The following is a 13,938-nucleotide window of genomic DNA, read 5'->3' as shown; positions in this document are numbered from 1 at the left end:
GTATCTCATATGCATTCGTTTAATCTATATTAAAGCCCTGGAAAGGGATGTCTCCACAGGCTGCGGCCACTACAACTCCTTCAACCACTGCAGCAGCTTTTAGCCAATCTTAAAATACATTTTTCGGTCTCTTGTGGAGAATAATTACCAGTCCCAGATACACGTACCTGCAACATCTACCTTCTTGCTTTTGCTTTTCTCTTTTCAGCTCAGCTCACAGTAGCAGCAAACTCTATGGCAGGCTCTCTTGTAAACACAGAGGGAAGAAATACCATGACTACCTTCTAAAACCTGCACAGCAGCTGAACAGAACAGGTTAAGGAAACAGGTTAAAAGAGTGCATTTTCAGAGCACAGAAGTTCTCCTTCCTCAAAGAAGGTACTACTGCCTTCAAACATCCCACACAGAAAGGCTCTTGGGGGGCACACGGCAAGCACTGACAAATGCCTTGCACTTTTGCAAAAAGCAATAGAAAAAGTGTGGGCTGAGCACCTTAGAGGTACTGACTGCTGCTGGGCTACAGATGAGTACTGCAAGAAGTTCTTCAGCCACTCTTCCTAATCCATTTCCTTCCCTTACTCGGTTCACCGCCCAGATCCCAGAACTTGACCACACCGAGTCTCTTCTTTGACAAGACCTACGCTTCTGGCAGCACTGGGCACAGCAATGGGACTTGTTCCTGGTACCATAGAGAAATCGAGGAACGGATGGGCTATAAGATACCTGGCACTATTACAGATAGTATAAAACCAAGAGTTTTCTTCATGGAAATCTGTCAATTCCTGTTTTTCTTAAGGGTGCTAATATTGCTATACTTCACAAAACTACTTTATAGATGCGAGATCTTCACAGTTGTAACTCACAACTACAAACTGTTTAACATGAAATCATAACAATAAAGAATATATCACACTCTAACACAGTTTGTTGACTTTTTCTGTATGGAGAAAAACTACATTGCATTAACTGCATTTAAACAGTACAAGTGCCTGCTGAGGGGCTGGGAAATGTACCACTGAACTCCACTGCTACTACTAAAGCGGCACGCCTTGGGCACACACTGCAATGGGGTGACTAAATCCTGGACCCAACCTAGCTTAAGAAATCCCACTGTGAGATCCAGCTGTACACAGAGCGCTTTTCTTGTCTTTTCCTCTCATCACGAAGGGTTTTCTATCAAGCTGTTCTAGACACTGGTTTGAAGTCCTGCTATAGACTCCACTCCGGACACAGCAAGGCCCTTTGAGGGCTTCCAGAGGGTTGGTGTATCTCCCTGGGGTCTGCCATTGGTCCTGCACTTGGGTCACAACAACCCCATGGAACGCTACAGGCTAGGAGAGGAGTGGCTGGAGAGCTGTCTGGCAGAAAAGGACCTGGGGGTGTTGGTTGACAGTCGCCTGAACATGAGCCAGCAGTGTGCTCAGGTGGCCAAGAGGGCCAATGGCATCCTGGCCTGTATCAAGAATAGTGTGGCCAGCAGGACCAGGGAAGTGATAGTGCCCCTGTACTCGGCACTGGTGAGGCCGCACCTCGAGTACTGTGTTCAGTTTTGGGCCCCTCACTACAAGAAGGACATTGAGGTGCTGGAGCGTGTCCAGAGGAGGGCAACGAAGTTGGTGAATGGTCTAGAGCACAAGTCTTATGAGGAGAGGCTGAGGGAACTGGGGTTGTTTAGTCTGGAGAAGAGGAGGCTGAGGGGAAATCTTATTGCTCTGTACAACTACCTGAAAGGAGGTTGTAGCAAGGTGGGGGTGAGTCTCTTCTCCCTAGTAACGAGTGACAGGACGAGAGGAAAAGGCCTCAAGCTGCGCCAGGGCAAGTTTAGGTTAGATATTAGGAAAAACTTCTTCACCGAAAGGGTGGTCAAGCATTGGAACAGGCTGCCCAGGGAAGTGGTTGAGTCTCCATCCCTGGAGGTATTTGAAGGACAGATAGACATGGTGCTCAAGGACATGGTATAGTGATGGACTTGGCAGTGCTATAGGTTAACGGTTGGACTCGATGATCTTAAGGGTCTTTTCCAACCTTAACGATTCTATGATTCTATGATTTCTAAGCAAAGTGGACTGGAACAGCTGAAGTGGGAGCCAGGGTCAAAGGAGGACAACACTGCAGACAGCCCAGCTTCTGAAAGTGCGGAGACTCATCCGGGAGCGGGGAGACACTGCAATATGTGGTCCCTGACTTTGGAAGCAAACGTGTCCCAGCACTGCAGTTCCTAATAAAATTTCTTTGTTTGCCAGAAGGGGAAGAAAAACCTACAGCATTGTTTCCATTTTTCATTTTGCTTCCTTTTATGAACAGTTGCATCACACTGTCTTGCATTTGTGTGTAAGGGAGAGGGGAATGTAATTTGCTTCACCCCAGACAGAGGTGCAATGCATTAGGGTGCACCCCAATGTACTCTTGCAGTTGCCTAAGCCCTGGACTGACAGAAGGGAGACCTGTTCGGCCTCGGACTATGCTGCTCAGCACCAGCTGGATTGGCGGCTTGCTTCTTGCAGCTTGGGGATACAGTGACAGCTTGAAATCACTCTCACTGAATAAGTGCATGAACAAGTCTTTAAATACAGAATGGCTTAGGTCTTTCTTTTTATAAACTGCATAAGTAACAGAACCCCTTTCTTTTTCTGAGGGCTGTGTGGGGAAATCGGGCCAAAAAGATTAAGCTTAAAACACTATCGGGGACCTTTAGTGGCTAGATTTTAATGGTGTTTCTGCGGGCATATAAAGGTGTTACATGCTAAGTTAAATCCATGAGATGCCCAGGATACAGCTGACAGAAACTGAGAGCTCTATCTCCAGGCTTCTGGGTGTGTTCCTGTTCTGCATCCCTTCCGTGGAAAGGACAGAGAACAGAGACCCCACTCTATGGGAAGCAATATATCTCCCTAAACAAAAATAACAGCAGGTATACTTGCCTTTGTAAACCAAGAGCACCCTTCTGTGGGATACAGAAACTATGTCACAATAGAACACAATAATGTAGAGGTTTGTGTGTATATATATGCATACATAGATATATACCCACATATTATATATATATATTTATATATGCACACATCCACAAACACAACCATTTAGGCACCTGTTTTCATGTTCCAAAATAGCTGACTTATCTGGAAAACCTCGCCCAAAAGGCTTGTTTTAACCCTAAACAGGCTACCTATTCATAACTGGAGCCATTCCACCATACACACACGCACGCTTTTACAACCCTTTGATTTTTAAATTCTTTTGTTAGGTCCTGCCTTTATTTACATTACAAAACCTTTGTGGCACTAACTGCTTTGCTTTTCCGTAAGTGCCCAGTCCACTTCTGGCATCTACAAAATAAATCATGGAGATGAAGACACTGGTTCAGTGTTTCCGAAGCCCTGAGCACAACCTCTTCCAGTGTGGTGCTTGAAAAAGGAAAAGGAAAAAGTATCACTTGCTGAAATACCGCTTCGTATGGCTCACTGGAGACGCCTGCCTCAATCTGATAACAAGACTTCCTGTACCCCACACAAAGCTGGCAGAGATGCCTTAATATTGACAAGCACAAATTGCATGCTTGAGTTTTTGTTAATTGTTTATGGACTGAACAGCCAGCGTTTCTTAAAGAAACAGAGCAGAGATCTCAGGCCTCACAGTAAAGCTTTGTATGCCCTCTTTTTAATGGCTGCTCTTTAACTTTTATGAAAACTGCCTTTGTTTGGATTTGCCATTCCCCCAATAGCTTTAGCATTCAAAGTTTTTTTAGTTTGGGAAAATCAGGTAAGGAAATTATCAGACATACATAACAAATAAATATTTTTTTCTCGAGTCAAACTGTACAAAATAGAAGCAAAGAGTAAAACAAGCTTAGTTTTTCAAACCATGGAAGGAACAGAAGTCAAGATTGATTGAAAAACTTAGGCAGGCAAACAGACAGAGCTATATCAAAGACAACAGAGCCATGCTGATTTCTATCATCCTAAGAGCTACCTCACTGTTGTTTTTTGGGGGGGTGGTTTGGTTTTTTTTAAACATGCAGCTCCTCTTTCAAGACAAATACTAAAAATAAATAGGAAAGTCTTCATATCAACAGAAACAATAAAGCATCAGCACAAACCTGTGTTTCCTTGGATGTCCTCTCCCTTGGTTAACGCCAGGTAGGAGAGCAGAGTGCAGTTATTGTCCTGACCAGGCGCAGGTGGCTGTTGCAGAGAGGTGCCCGTGAACACCACTCCCCAGTTTACATGGCTGATATCGGAGCGTGACCTGTTGTGTCCTGGCTTGAATGTGGAGGCTTCCTCGTTCTGCACCAGGATGTCGTTCACTGAGCGAGGCCTGTCTCTCCTCCGCTGGCAGATACTGAAGATGTTAAAAGCTGCAGTCTCCCCTTCCCCTGCCCAAGCAAGGTTGTCAGCAGCTGTTCCCCTTTGCACCACACGCTGGTCTTTGGCAGGGAATGCTGTCTGAGCTTTGGTTTCCAAGAGGCCATTTTTGCAGTGATCCCAGATGAGGCTACTTTTGGCTAAGGAGGCGACGTTCCTCAGATTCCTGGTCTCTGTTATCTGATCAAGTACCTCGTGCCCAACCAGTTCGGGGACCTCCTGTACACCGTACACCTCAGAGGGCTGCACAATCTTTTCAAGCTTAGTATCAAAACTATTGAAAAAGTCTTCAGTCACTTCCAAGGCAGGGCTAATGTCATCAACTTCAAGAGCCTCCATATCCTGTGCTGCCGGCGGGCACGAGGCGTCGTGATGCGTTAAGAAGATACCACATCAATATCCAGAGAAAGAGCTGCTTCACATCTGTCCTTGGCACACCATTCACTTAGAGATGGTGGGGCAAATACATTTCACCAACCACAATCCTTAGTGGTAGAAAGGAACCAAATCGACCTGTCTTCAGATGGGAGACTTAACAACCACTGATCGAGCGGGCTACAGCCCCTCTATGAAATGAGCTCATAGTGATGGAGAGTACCTGTAAAGCAAAGCAAAACATCATGTCAGTAAGGGTCTTTTCCCAGATAAGTATGTTTAATCGCATCACTCCTTTCACAGTCACAGCCCCCTTGATTTTACTTTCTCCTTCATTTGGCACCAACATTATTGTGTATGAAGAACCCCTTTGGGGTTTCTGTCGTTCACTGTGTGTGAACTCTGTGTATGATCACTTCTTGAACTGGAACCTGCAGAGAGCAGCATGGGGCACCAGATAAAGGGGAACCAAAGTGATGCCATTTATTAACCAAGCTTTAGAAAGCTGCACTGAGAGGCAGTACTGACTAACACCACAAACGCAGTGACCTAGGGAATGCTTAGTACAGTTTCCCATGGGACTGTAAGAAAAAGCTGAGAAACGAAGAGTTAGTAAAACAGGCCAACTAGCCTTAAATAGTTTACCTTTTATCTCCCAGATTGCTTGCACTCCCAATTTTAGGAGACCAGCATGAGGTTACAGCAGCTACTTTGCCTAATTGTTTGCGTAAACAGAACTGTGGTATTTGCCTAATAAATCAATGCTATTAGGCTGCTGCAGAGCACTGCACATAGTTTCTCTCTAGAATATCACTGGGAACCTAAGTGGAACCATGTGGCAACCTAAGCCCCAGAAAAGCATCCTACCAGCAAAACAAAATATACCATATCCTGCACCGTCACAAATCCACAGATCTTTGTTTCCAAGCAGCTGACTCACTGGGCAAAACGTAAGAATAGCGAAGGGCTTCAAGGCTAGAACTATTGAAGAGCTGTATTGACCCACCTGAGCTCACGCCTGTGAGGAGGAAGAAAGGGGGGTTCTGTTCCCTGTGGTGGTGTTTCATTGCTGACTTCCATCACGCCAAGCCTGCTGCCTTCTAACCTGTCCCTCTTGAAGCTCCATCCACAGTGCTGCTGTGCTCAAGGGAAATGCACGGTAGGTATGTTTAAGCTGGGGAAATTAGTCAAATGCGTGCAAGTTCTTGGGACCTGGAGACTGGGCATTTGGTCTAGCGGGAGAACAGCTCTCATGGCTGCTAGGAGAAATCACAGTACCTGTGTGTACATGCAGAACAGCCCAAAGTCAGAGATCTAAATCCCAGTTTTGACCACATCAGCTAAAGTCCCAGAACTAGCAAAGCTGCATTAGCTCAGAGCTCTGTCTAGATTAATACACTCTTAATAGAACTAATTAGCCCGGCAGGGCTGATAATTAGCAGCTCATTAGCTTGTGAATGCTGCTGAAGTGCTACCAGGACCCATGAAGATTTACACCTAGCAGGAAAAAACATCTATTAAACAGCATCAAAGACAGATAATACTTCTATTTAAGGTTCTTTTTTTAATTCAGAACAGTCTATTTGCCTAACTTCTATTAGCAAATTCATTTAAATAGGTACCCTTTCCTATAGCAAGCCAGAGGGAGGAAGGAGGCCAGCAGCCCCAGAAGAAGGGGGCACAGAATCCTGTAGCACAAACCAACCCCCTCCGCAATTACCTGCTGGCTTCCTCCCATCCCTGCTTCAGCTGTGGCCAGCCGTAACACAGTTGTGTTTGAAAGCAGCAGCTCACCCTCCCTCCTAACAAATCAGCAGTTCAGACCGTGATCTCTGCAAACATGCTCCAAGTAAATAATTTTCAAAAGCAATAAATAATCACATACGTAACTCTGGGAACTTCAAGCCTTTACACTGGGATCTTTCTCTCATTATCTCTTGGCAAGGATTCACTTCACTACCCTCATAGTGAACCAGGACTAGGATCAGCTTCAACAAGAAGAGTAAGACACTGAAGGCAGAGCCAGAACCACAACCAGAGGGCTGAGCACAACAGATCTGGAGTGCTTTCAAATCAGAACAGTATGGAAACAGACTCTTCGCAAAGCTGTGCAACTGTGCCAGTTGGCGGCAGTGGGAAATAAACTCATCCTGGGCATTGTCAGCTTAATGCAGCACGAAGTTCACTCTTGAAGCTCATTCCTGCCAGCAGCCCCAGAACAGCATTCTGCTCCGTGGTACCTTAGAGCTTGGGAGCTCCAGGAACAGGCTCAGGCACACGATGAGGTGCAACCTGTCCAGTTATTCTACATCCTCCTACAGCATGTCTTTAAAGCAAGAATGATATTTTGAAGTTGCAAAACTGCAACAGGCATTCACTTGAACAAAACCAGTACTAACATAACCATATGCCAACAGTGAAAGCTACAGGCTGGCCCATACACAGACGCCGTTTCATAGGGGTGAATACAGCAGAGAATATAGCCTTGCTCTCACTCGAGGGACTGGAGCAGCAATCACTCCAGAAGGGCTTGTGACATGCCACTGAAGCATTTCAGTGGTAGCAGATGCAATGTTGCTCTGTTCTTTATTTTAAATCATTAGGAAAGGTGGAAAGCAAGGGGAAAAAATTGACACTTACATTTAACAGGTTCATTTTTAAATGCTGGAGGCTTCATGTGGCTGCACGTTTCTCTGGATCCTGTGAGACTGGAGCTGTCCAGTGTCATGCAGCCAAGTGTGTTGATGCTGAACTACAAACTGACCTCATATCCAGTAAGATGCTGATTCACAAGATCATGAGAAGATGACAGGCCCCTGCATCACGTGGTTCACAAATTGCAGCATTCATATCTTCCAAACTAGTCTGTTTGTCCTGCTCAATAAAGATGTGAAAGGTGACCTCAGTGGTGGCAGGCTCATCCCTTCCTACACCACCAAGAACCTCCTTAGATCAAAGAAAGAGCTGTGCCAGTAATTCCCACTAGCGCTGGGATTCTGCAATCACATATCCTCCATAAACACAATTTGGCATTTTCTGACAGTGGCACTCAACAAAATTTTAATTCAGACTTCTGCACGGATTTGGTGCCAAATGAAAGCAAACTTTCATATGGCAGTAAACAGCTCCATCAGAATCTCCTCCAGCAGGGAAAGCAGTGGAAATCACTTCCTTCACATGAAGGGGAAAAAAAGGCAAAAAAAAAGGATAATATGAACACCTTTTAAATTACTATAAAAGGTATTGCCTTATGTATTGTTTCTCGGAATTTTTCCAAAGACATTCAGCCTAAGGCAGCGAATAGGAGAGGAAGAGAGAAGCATCAGCCCAAACTATTAAAGACTGCCAAAGCTATAGGCAAGTGTAAGCAGGAACTTGTTATGGGAAGCAGAAACCTAACAGCTCATCCAGGCCCCAGGAACTAGTCTTACTGAAAAAAAAAGGTGAAGGAACATGGTGAATTGTACTTAGCAAAAACTGCTGGACCCAGAGATTGCAGCAGCTGAAAAACATGCTTTTCTGTATGTCTGTCTAGCACAGATACAGCTTTCATCCATGAATGTGCAGATGTCAGATAATTAATGTGCACTTACAACATGAGTAAAGTCTTTACTATCACGAGTTGATAGTGGCCACATTATTCATATGGCTGAGGTAAACAGCAAGGATTACTGGTCTTGCCATGTGAGACACAGAAGTTCAGTTTAGTCACGATTACTTCCCTTAGAGAAGCCACAAGGACTTAACCTAGGTGATAGCACAGTCTGACAGCAGAGAAAAATCATGGATGACAAATGCCAAGGAACATACACTAGAAGAGATCATTTAACTTCTTGATGTGCTTTTCTGGATCCCCACAGGCCAGGGAAAATACCTAAGCATCGCATGGCAAAAAAAGCAAGGGTAGAAAGCAATCTTGCAGGTGACACACACCCCCACAACAGGCACTCGCTGTGTATCCCCAGCTTACACGTTATATTCAGGACTGTTCATTCTAGCTGAGGCAGGAGAGAAAGCTAGAGCCAGCATGTGTTTAGGAACCAGTGACTGAAGAGATCCTTTTAGCTCACCAATCTATACAAAAAGTATATCTAAAAGCAGCACCTTCAGTTTGGCTTCCTAAGGAAACAGGGTTTATGCCACCATCCTGCCTATCTGCCAGTTATTCTCCTTCTCTCTCTTTCTTTTGAACTGTACAGGTACCTTCGACTAGATGTGACAAAGCAGTAGTGTCCTTAAAGATGCAGTTCTTGAACTGTTGTTCAACACTGGACAGGAAACAGGCCCAAACTCACCCTCCTGCTACAGGAGAAGCAGGCAAAACTCGGTCCCTTATCCGTTCTAGGAGGCCAGTGCCAACACATGGGTGTCTCCAAATTAGCCACAGCACAAATGGTTAGCATGAGATGGATCTGAAAACACTGGGAAGCAGAGGGAGAAAGCAGGAAGGAGGAACAGAAGGCATCCCACACCTTGATAAGCAGTCTTGTTGGTTTTGGCGCTCACAGGACCTCTTCTTCAGTACACAGGTGATCAAGATGTATAAAACAATGAGTGATACACAACAGATAAATAGGGACTTCCCCTTTTCTCTTGTAGTTGGAGAGAGAATTAGAAAGGAACAATCAATGATGTGCACAAGCAATGTGTTCAGGACGAAATGCATAGATGAGAGGAGCTCTCAGCCAGCAAAAGATAGCAAATGGCAGGTAATAATGTTAAAAGTCCCCCAAGTTTCATTGATTCCTAATGACCCTTAGGCTCAAATTCCCGGCAAAGATTTGGGTGTTTCTGAGAATTTTCTCTCAAGAGGACAAGAGGAGTTTTACAAGTTACCTGTATGCAAACAGAGAGCAGGGGCGCCTCAGCCACTGAGAGCTTGCCCTATCCCCTTCTCAGCACCCTGGAACCTGCTGTGGGAACCAGCTCTGCTTATCTCGTACTGCATTGCAACTGTGGGCTGAAACTCCAATGCCAACAAGTAAAACAGAGAGAGATGTTCTTTCAGTTGGGTAACAATTTGGTAGCAGGGCAAATTCAAGCAGCTTCAGGGACCCTTATTTCTGTTATGTTGCAGGCCTGGACCACTACAATCCAGTTTATGGGCTGTGACAAGCCTGCTCTGAACAACAGGTGATCTAAAGAAAAGATGGATGTACGGCTTCTTTGAATACAATCCACTGGGGCTGGAGCAGCTAGTCCCTAATGAGCTTTCCTGCCTGTCAGTCTGAGCAACCTCAGCCTGCGACCTGAATATCTTCCAGTGGCACCTTGAACAATCACAGTCTAATTTTTTGCTGCTACAAGGATTTCTGACTAGCTCTGTGGTTCACATCAGCCAAGTATTGCCCAGAATCTAAATGGGATGCACTTCGGTCAATGACAGTCCCTGAAAACCAGGCTCTGCTGTGCAGAATCCCTGAAAAAAGCTATGAAGCTGAAGACTTAGGTGCTACCTCTTAGTTAAGAAGTTGAGCTGTATTTGTCAGGTGGGCACATCTGAACGGGTAGAAGAGAGAATGAGGATGCACAGATGGCTGCTTGTCACACGCAAAGTCTTTACCACTGCCTATGCCGTGCTATACATCACTGGCACAGAATGCTTGCAGAAAACGCTGAAGAACTGACAGTGGCAGCACAATGCAAGGTATTGCGGAGTGCCCTCTTTCCAGCATCCCCCTGCTGTAACTAGATGGCAGCTGGTGCTTTATTTATTTACAGTGTAGCAAGGCCTCCTCAGCAAACATTCTCCATCTTGTTCTGACCAGAAGCTCTTTCAAAGCATGATGGCACCTAGGTCCCTCTCCCAGCCAGAAGCCCTCTCTCCCTTAGCTGTACAGGAAGCACAGTATCGTAGCTGCTGCGGCTGAAACCCCAGCATACAACGTCCCCAGTCAGATCCATTGTACTGTGCGCCGTCTGTATGTAACCAAAGGGCAGTCCTGGTTTAAAATACTTATACTCCTAGCGGTTATGAATCCCATGCATACAGTGGCCAGTTCTCTGAGCGGCGATCGAAAGCTACACTCCTGCTTGCCTCTCATACTCGATTTGGAGAGGCAACTGATAACTAGGAATTTCATAAGGGACATTGCAGGGAGCAAGTGTCAGCTGGGACACTGTCCCTGTGCAAACTATCACATTTTCTTGTATCCTGGCTGTATTTTGTTCCCTCAGCACAAGGCAAGCCGCTGCCCCAAGTGATTCCAAAACCCCAGGTGACCTACTGCTGTGTACACTGAGTGAGCAACACAGCACACAAGCTTGTTAGATTCATTATTTAAATGTCTGGATGAAATTTACAGTGCCTCACAAAGAAGATAAAACTACAAGAAACTTTTCATACAGAACAGGGGATCACAGTTTCAGGGGTTGCCATATGATAGTTGGTTCAACATGGCCAGGATAACTGTCTTTAGATCACATTTTTAAAGCCTCTCTTCAAAAGCTTCTTTCCCCAAAACACAACTGAGAAATTAATTGCTTAAAATTTTAGACAATCCCAATTTTAAAGTGTCTCACATAAACACCTCCTGACTGACAGTCCTGCACAAAACCACTGACAATATTCAGGAAAAGCTCAGGAAAACTGGAGAAAGAGGCTTTCTGGTCAGGAAAGTTTGGCTATAAGGCCAGGTGCTACAGAGGATAACTGTGAGTGTAAGCATAACTATTTCCATGTTGCAAACCCACCTGTTTGCTATAGTCTCATTGCCCTTAAGGACTAAATCAGCTGCTGACATTTATCAGTGAAGAAGAGCTCACACATCCTGTCTGCTAGACCAGGGAGAGGCAAAGAGCAGGAACAGCGGCAATTAACTTGGTGCCTAATCCCAGTCAAGCTAAGAGACAGCAGTGATCTCTTCCACACTACAGAAAACAAAACACAAAATCCACCTGAGGAAAGATGAAATGAAGAGGTGAAACCAGGGAAGAAGAAGAATGGCGTATTCTGTGAGTGGAAGCAGACCCTTAGCGAGGATACATGAGTCTCACTCTGTGAAGCACAGATTTTCCCCAGCTGCCGATCTGACCCAGTGCCTTTAACAAGGAAGCTCCCCAGGCATCCTCCCTGCATGAGGAACTAACACGCCACAGCTACGGAACAGCTCATCCAGTGATGAGCACACAGTAATGAATAATAAAACAGTGCTTATAGTATACATTATCTTTAATTTTAACTGCACTTCGGAAACAGTAATTAAAACACAAGAAACTCTAAGCTGAAAAGCGCACAACAACCTGCTGCACCAGAACAAAGCGGGTCCAGAGGGTCAGAAGGACCCAGCAGTGGAGGAAGAGGGACCACAGCAAGCTTTTTTTTTTCCAGAGACTGACTGCTGTACAGGTCTCATGAGATCTTTATCACGGACTCCCTTGCCTTGCAGCCATCTGACACACATCCCTCCTGGCTGGGGAGCGCCACCGAGTAATGAGGGGATGTATCACTTCCCGTGGATGAGTAACCATCTGAAATCTCAGTAGCTGGACTGGGACTCCAGAAAGGATGAAGGACCCTTGGCAAGGAGAGGAACAGAAAGCAAAGCAGACTGACCGGAGGGGAGTTAGCTGATGGTGACACACAGCCCAGGCTGCAGGCCAGCCAAACCCATCAGCATGTGGGCACCTTCCTACATTACATCAGACTACAATCCAGGCTACCCCCTTGTGCATGCTGCCTGTTGGCTGGCTGACCTCACAGGAATGGATGTCAGGCATAGGGGAACAGAGGCTCTCCTGAGTCCTACCACCACCCCTGTAGATCGTCTGGATGCAAACACCTGAAACCCACACTTCAGGCACAAAATCCACATGGGCAAACGGAATAAAGCAGAGCAGTGATTTGGCCTGAGGCATGGAAGTGTAGTCCTAAACATACCTGTAGTCTCAAACAACAACCCAAAGGAGAGTGAATGATTTCTATGCTTGGATTCATCTGCTTTGTGTTTACACGTTTGTCTAAAGTTGTATAACTTGCATTTTACATGCTGCCATTGACTACAAGAACTCCTGGCTGTTCTGCCAAGCAGACAGACACCACAAAACAGCCTGATACCTCCTGAGTTCAGCACAAAGAGTACAGAGACTGTCAGGGAACAGGGTACCCGAGAGGGGCGGTACAAACCTCCTCCAATACAAGAGGAAACATGATTGAACTGGACATTCAAGAAGCAACAAACAACATGACTCAGTCTAATATTTCTAATTGTATCTGCCATGATGTACCAGCTTGTCTCCTGTTAGGATGTGGGAGAACTTTGTATATGCCAGGTGAGATAAAACCTTTTTTTAAAAAATATAAACATTTCTGATTAATGCAAACTGAAATTTTCCAAGTATCTCCCCACTCCATACTTTCTAGAACTATGCTGAAGAGAAAAGACAGACAGCCCTTAAAAGCTTGACTTTTTTTTTTTTTTTTTTTTTAAGAAATCAGAAATTAAGACATTTTCAATTTGTCCCTGTGAGTTCTGAACAGAAATAAAAGACACATCTTCTTGGGGATGTTGCTCCGCCAGGACTCATTTACAGAGACTGCTGGAAATCAGGCTGCTGAGCTTTCAGCTGTTGTGTGCAGCAATGTCCTGCTGCACCCCAAGGTGGCTGCATTTAAGCAATGAAGGACATACAGAAGGGGAGCTGCTAGATTAAGACATTTATCTCCTTTAACTAGGACTCAGGACTCAGAAGATACTTTGGGACCTTTCTAGATGAAGCACAAGCTGGTATAAATAGCAATATAATAACTGAATCCTTTATCATCTATGCCAGACTACATAGTTAATTTTTACTTAGCTCTGCAGGGTAGTTTATTGGGGGTACACCAAGCAGGAAGCAATGATCAAGCTCCAGCACGGCCCAGTATAACCCCACAGCTGGGAATAATAGCTGCATTGCCCCAGAGGCCAGAAGGAGGGTAAGAAACACAGCATCTCCCACAAGAACATGGGAGACATTTTTTCCCTGAGATCATGGCATGGCCGTAAGAAATTGCACTTGACATCCGAATCTGTCCAGCGCACAGCTTTCTGAGTAGCCCTGACGTGCAACTGTGGCCAACTCCTCTCTCTAACTGTGGTACCCAAAGAGCTCAGCTGGGACAGTACAAGCCTTTCCACAGTGAGACCTGGATTTACCATATCTATTAGAGGTTGAATGCTGACATTGATGGAAATACAGTGTTTAATAACAAACTCATTTC

The 13,938-nt window shown here is 45.2% G+C and overlaps 1 protein-coding gene across 11 annotated transcripts in view; it reads right to left on the bottom strand.

Annotated features, from left to right (window-relative positions):
• Positions 1 to 13,938, bottom strand: part of PLEKHM3 (pleckstrin homology domain containing M3) — a 94,439-nt gene that overhangs the window by 78,331 nt on the left and 2,170 nt on the right. For 2 of the 11 annotated variants that reach the window (XM_087734622.1, XM_087734621.1), the window contains exons 2-3: positions 5,743 to 6,014; positions 4,097 to 4,959 (exon numbers count right to left, since the gene is read on the bottom strand). In XM_087734622.1, coding sequence (XP_087590748.1) covers positions 4,097 to 4,700 — 604 coding nt within the window. In that variant the 5' untranslated portion in view covers positions 4,701 to 4,959; positions 5,743 to 6,014. Of the gene's footprint in view, positions 1 to 4,096; positions 4,960 to 5,742; positions 6,089 to 7,376; positions 7,611 to 9,031; positions 9,065 to 13,938 lie in introns of those variants that run through there. The other 9 variants (XM_087734626.1, XM_087734628.1, XM_087734620.1 and 6 more) reach the window with 8 other exon arrangements.

The sequence above is a fragment of the Nipponia nippon genome, unplaced genomic scaffold (assembly GCF_047370975.1).
Source record: "Nipponia nippon isolate SJK-2023a ecotype South Korea unplaced genomic scaffold, ASM4737097v1 scaffold_5, whole genome shotgun sequence".
NCBI lineage: Eukaryota > Metazoa > Chordata > Aves > Pelecaniformes > Threskiornithidae > Nipponia > Nipponia nippon.
The sequence above is the reverse complement of the archived record's forward strand: the minus strand, read 5'-3'. Positions and strand labels throughout refer to the sequence as shown.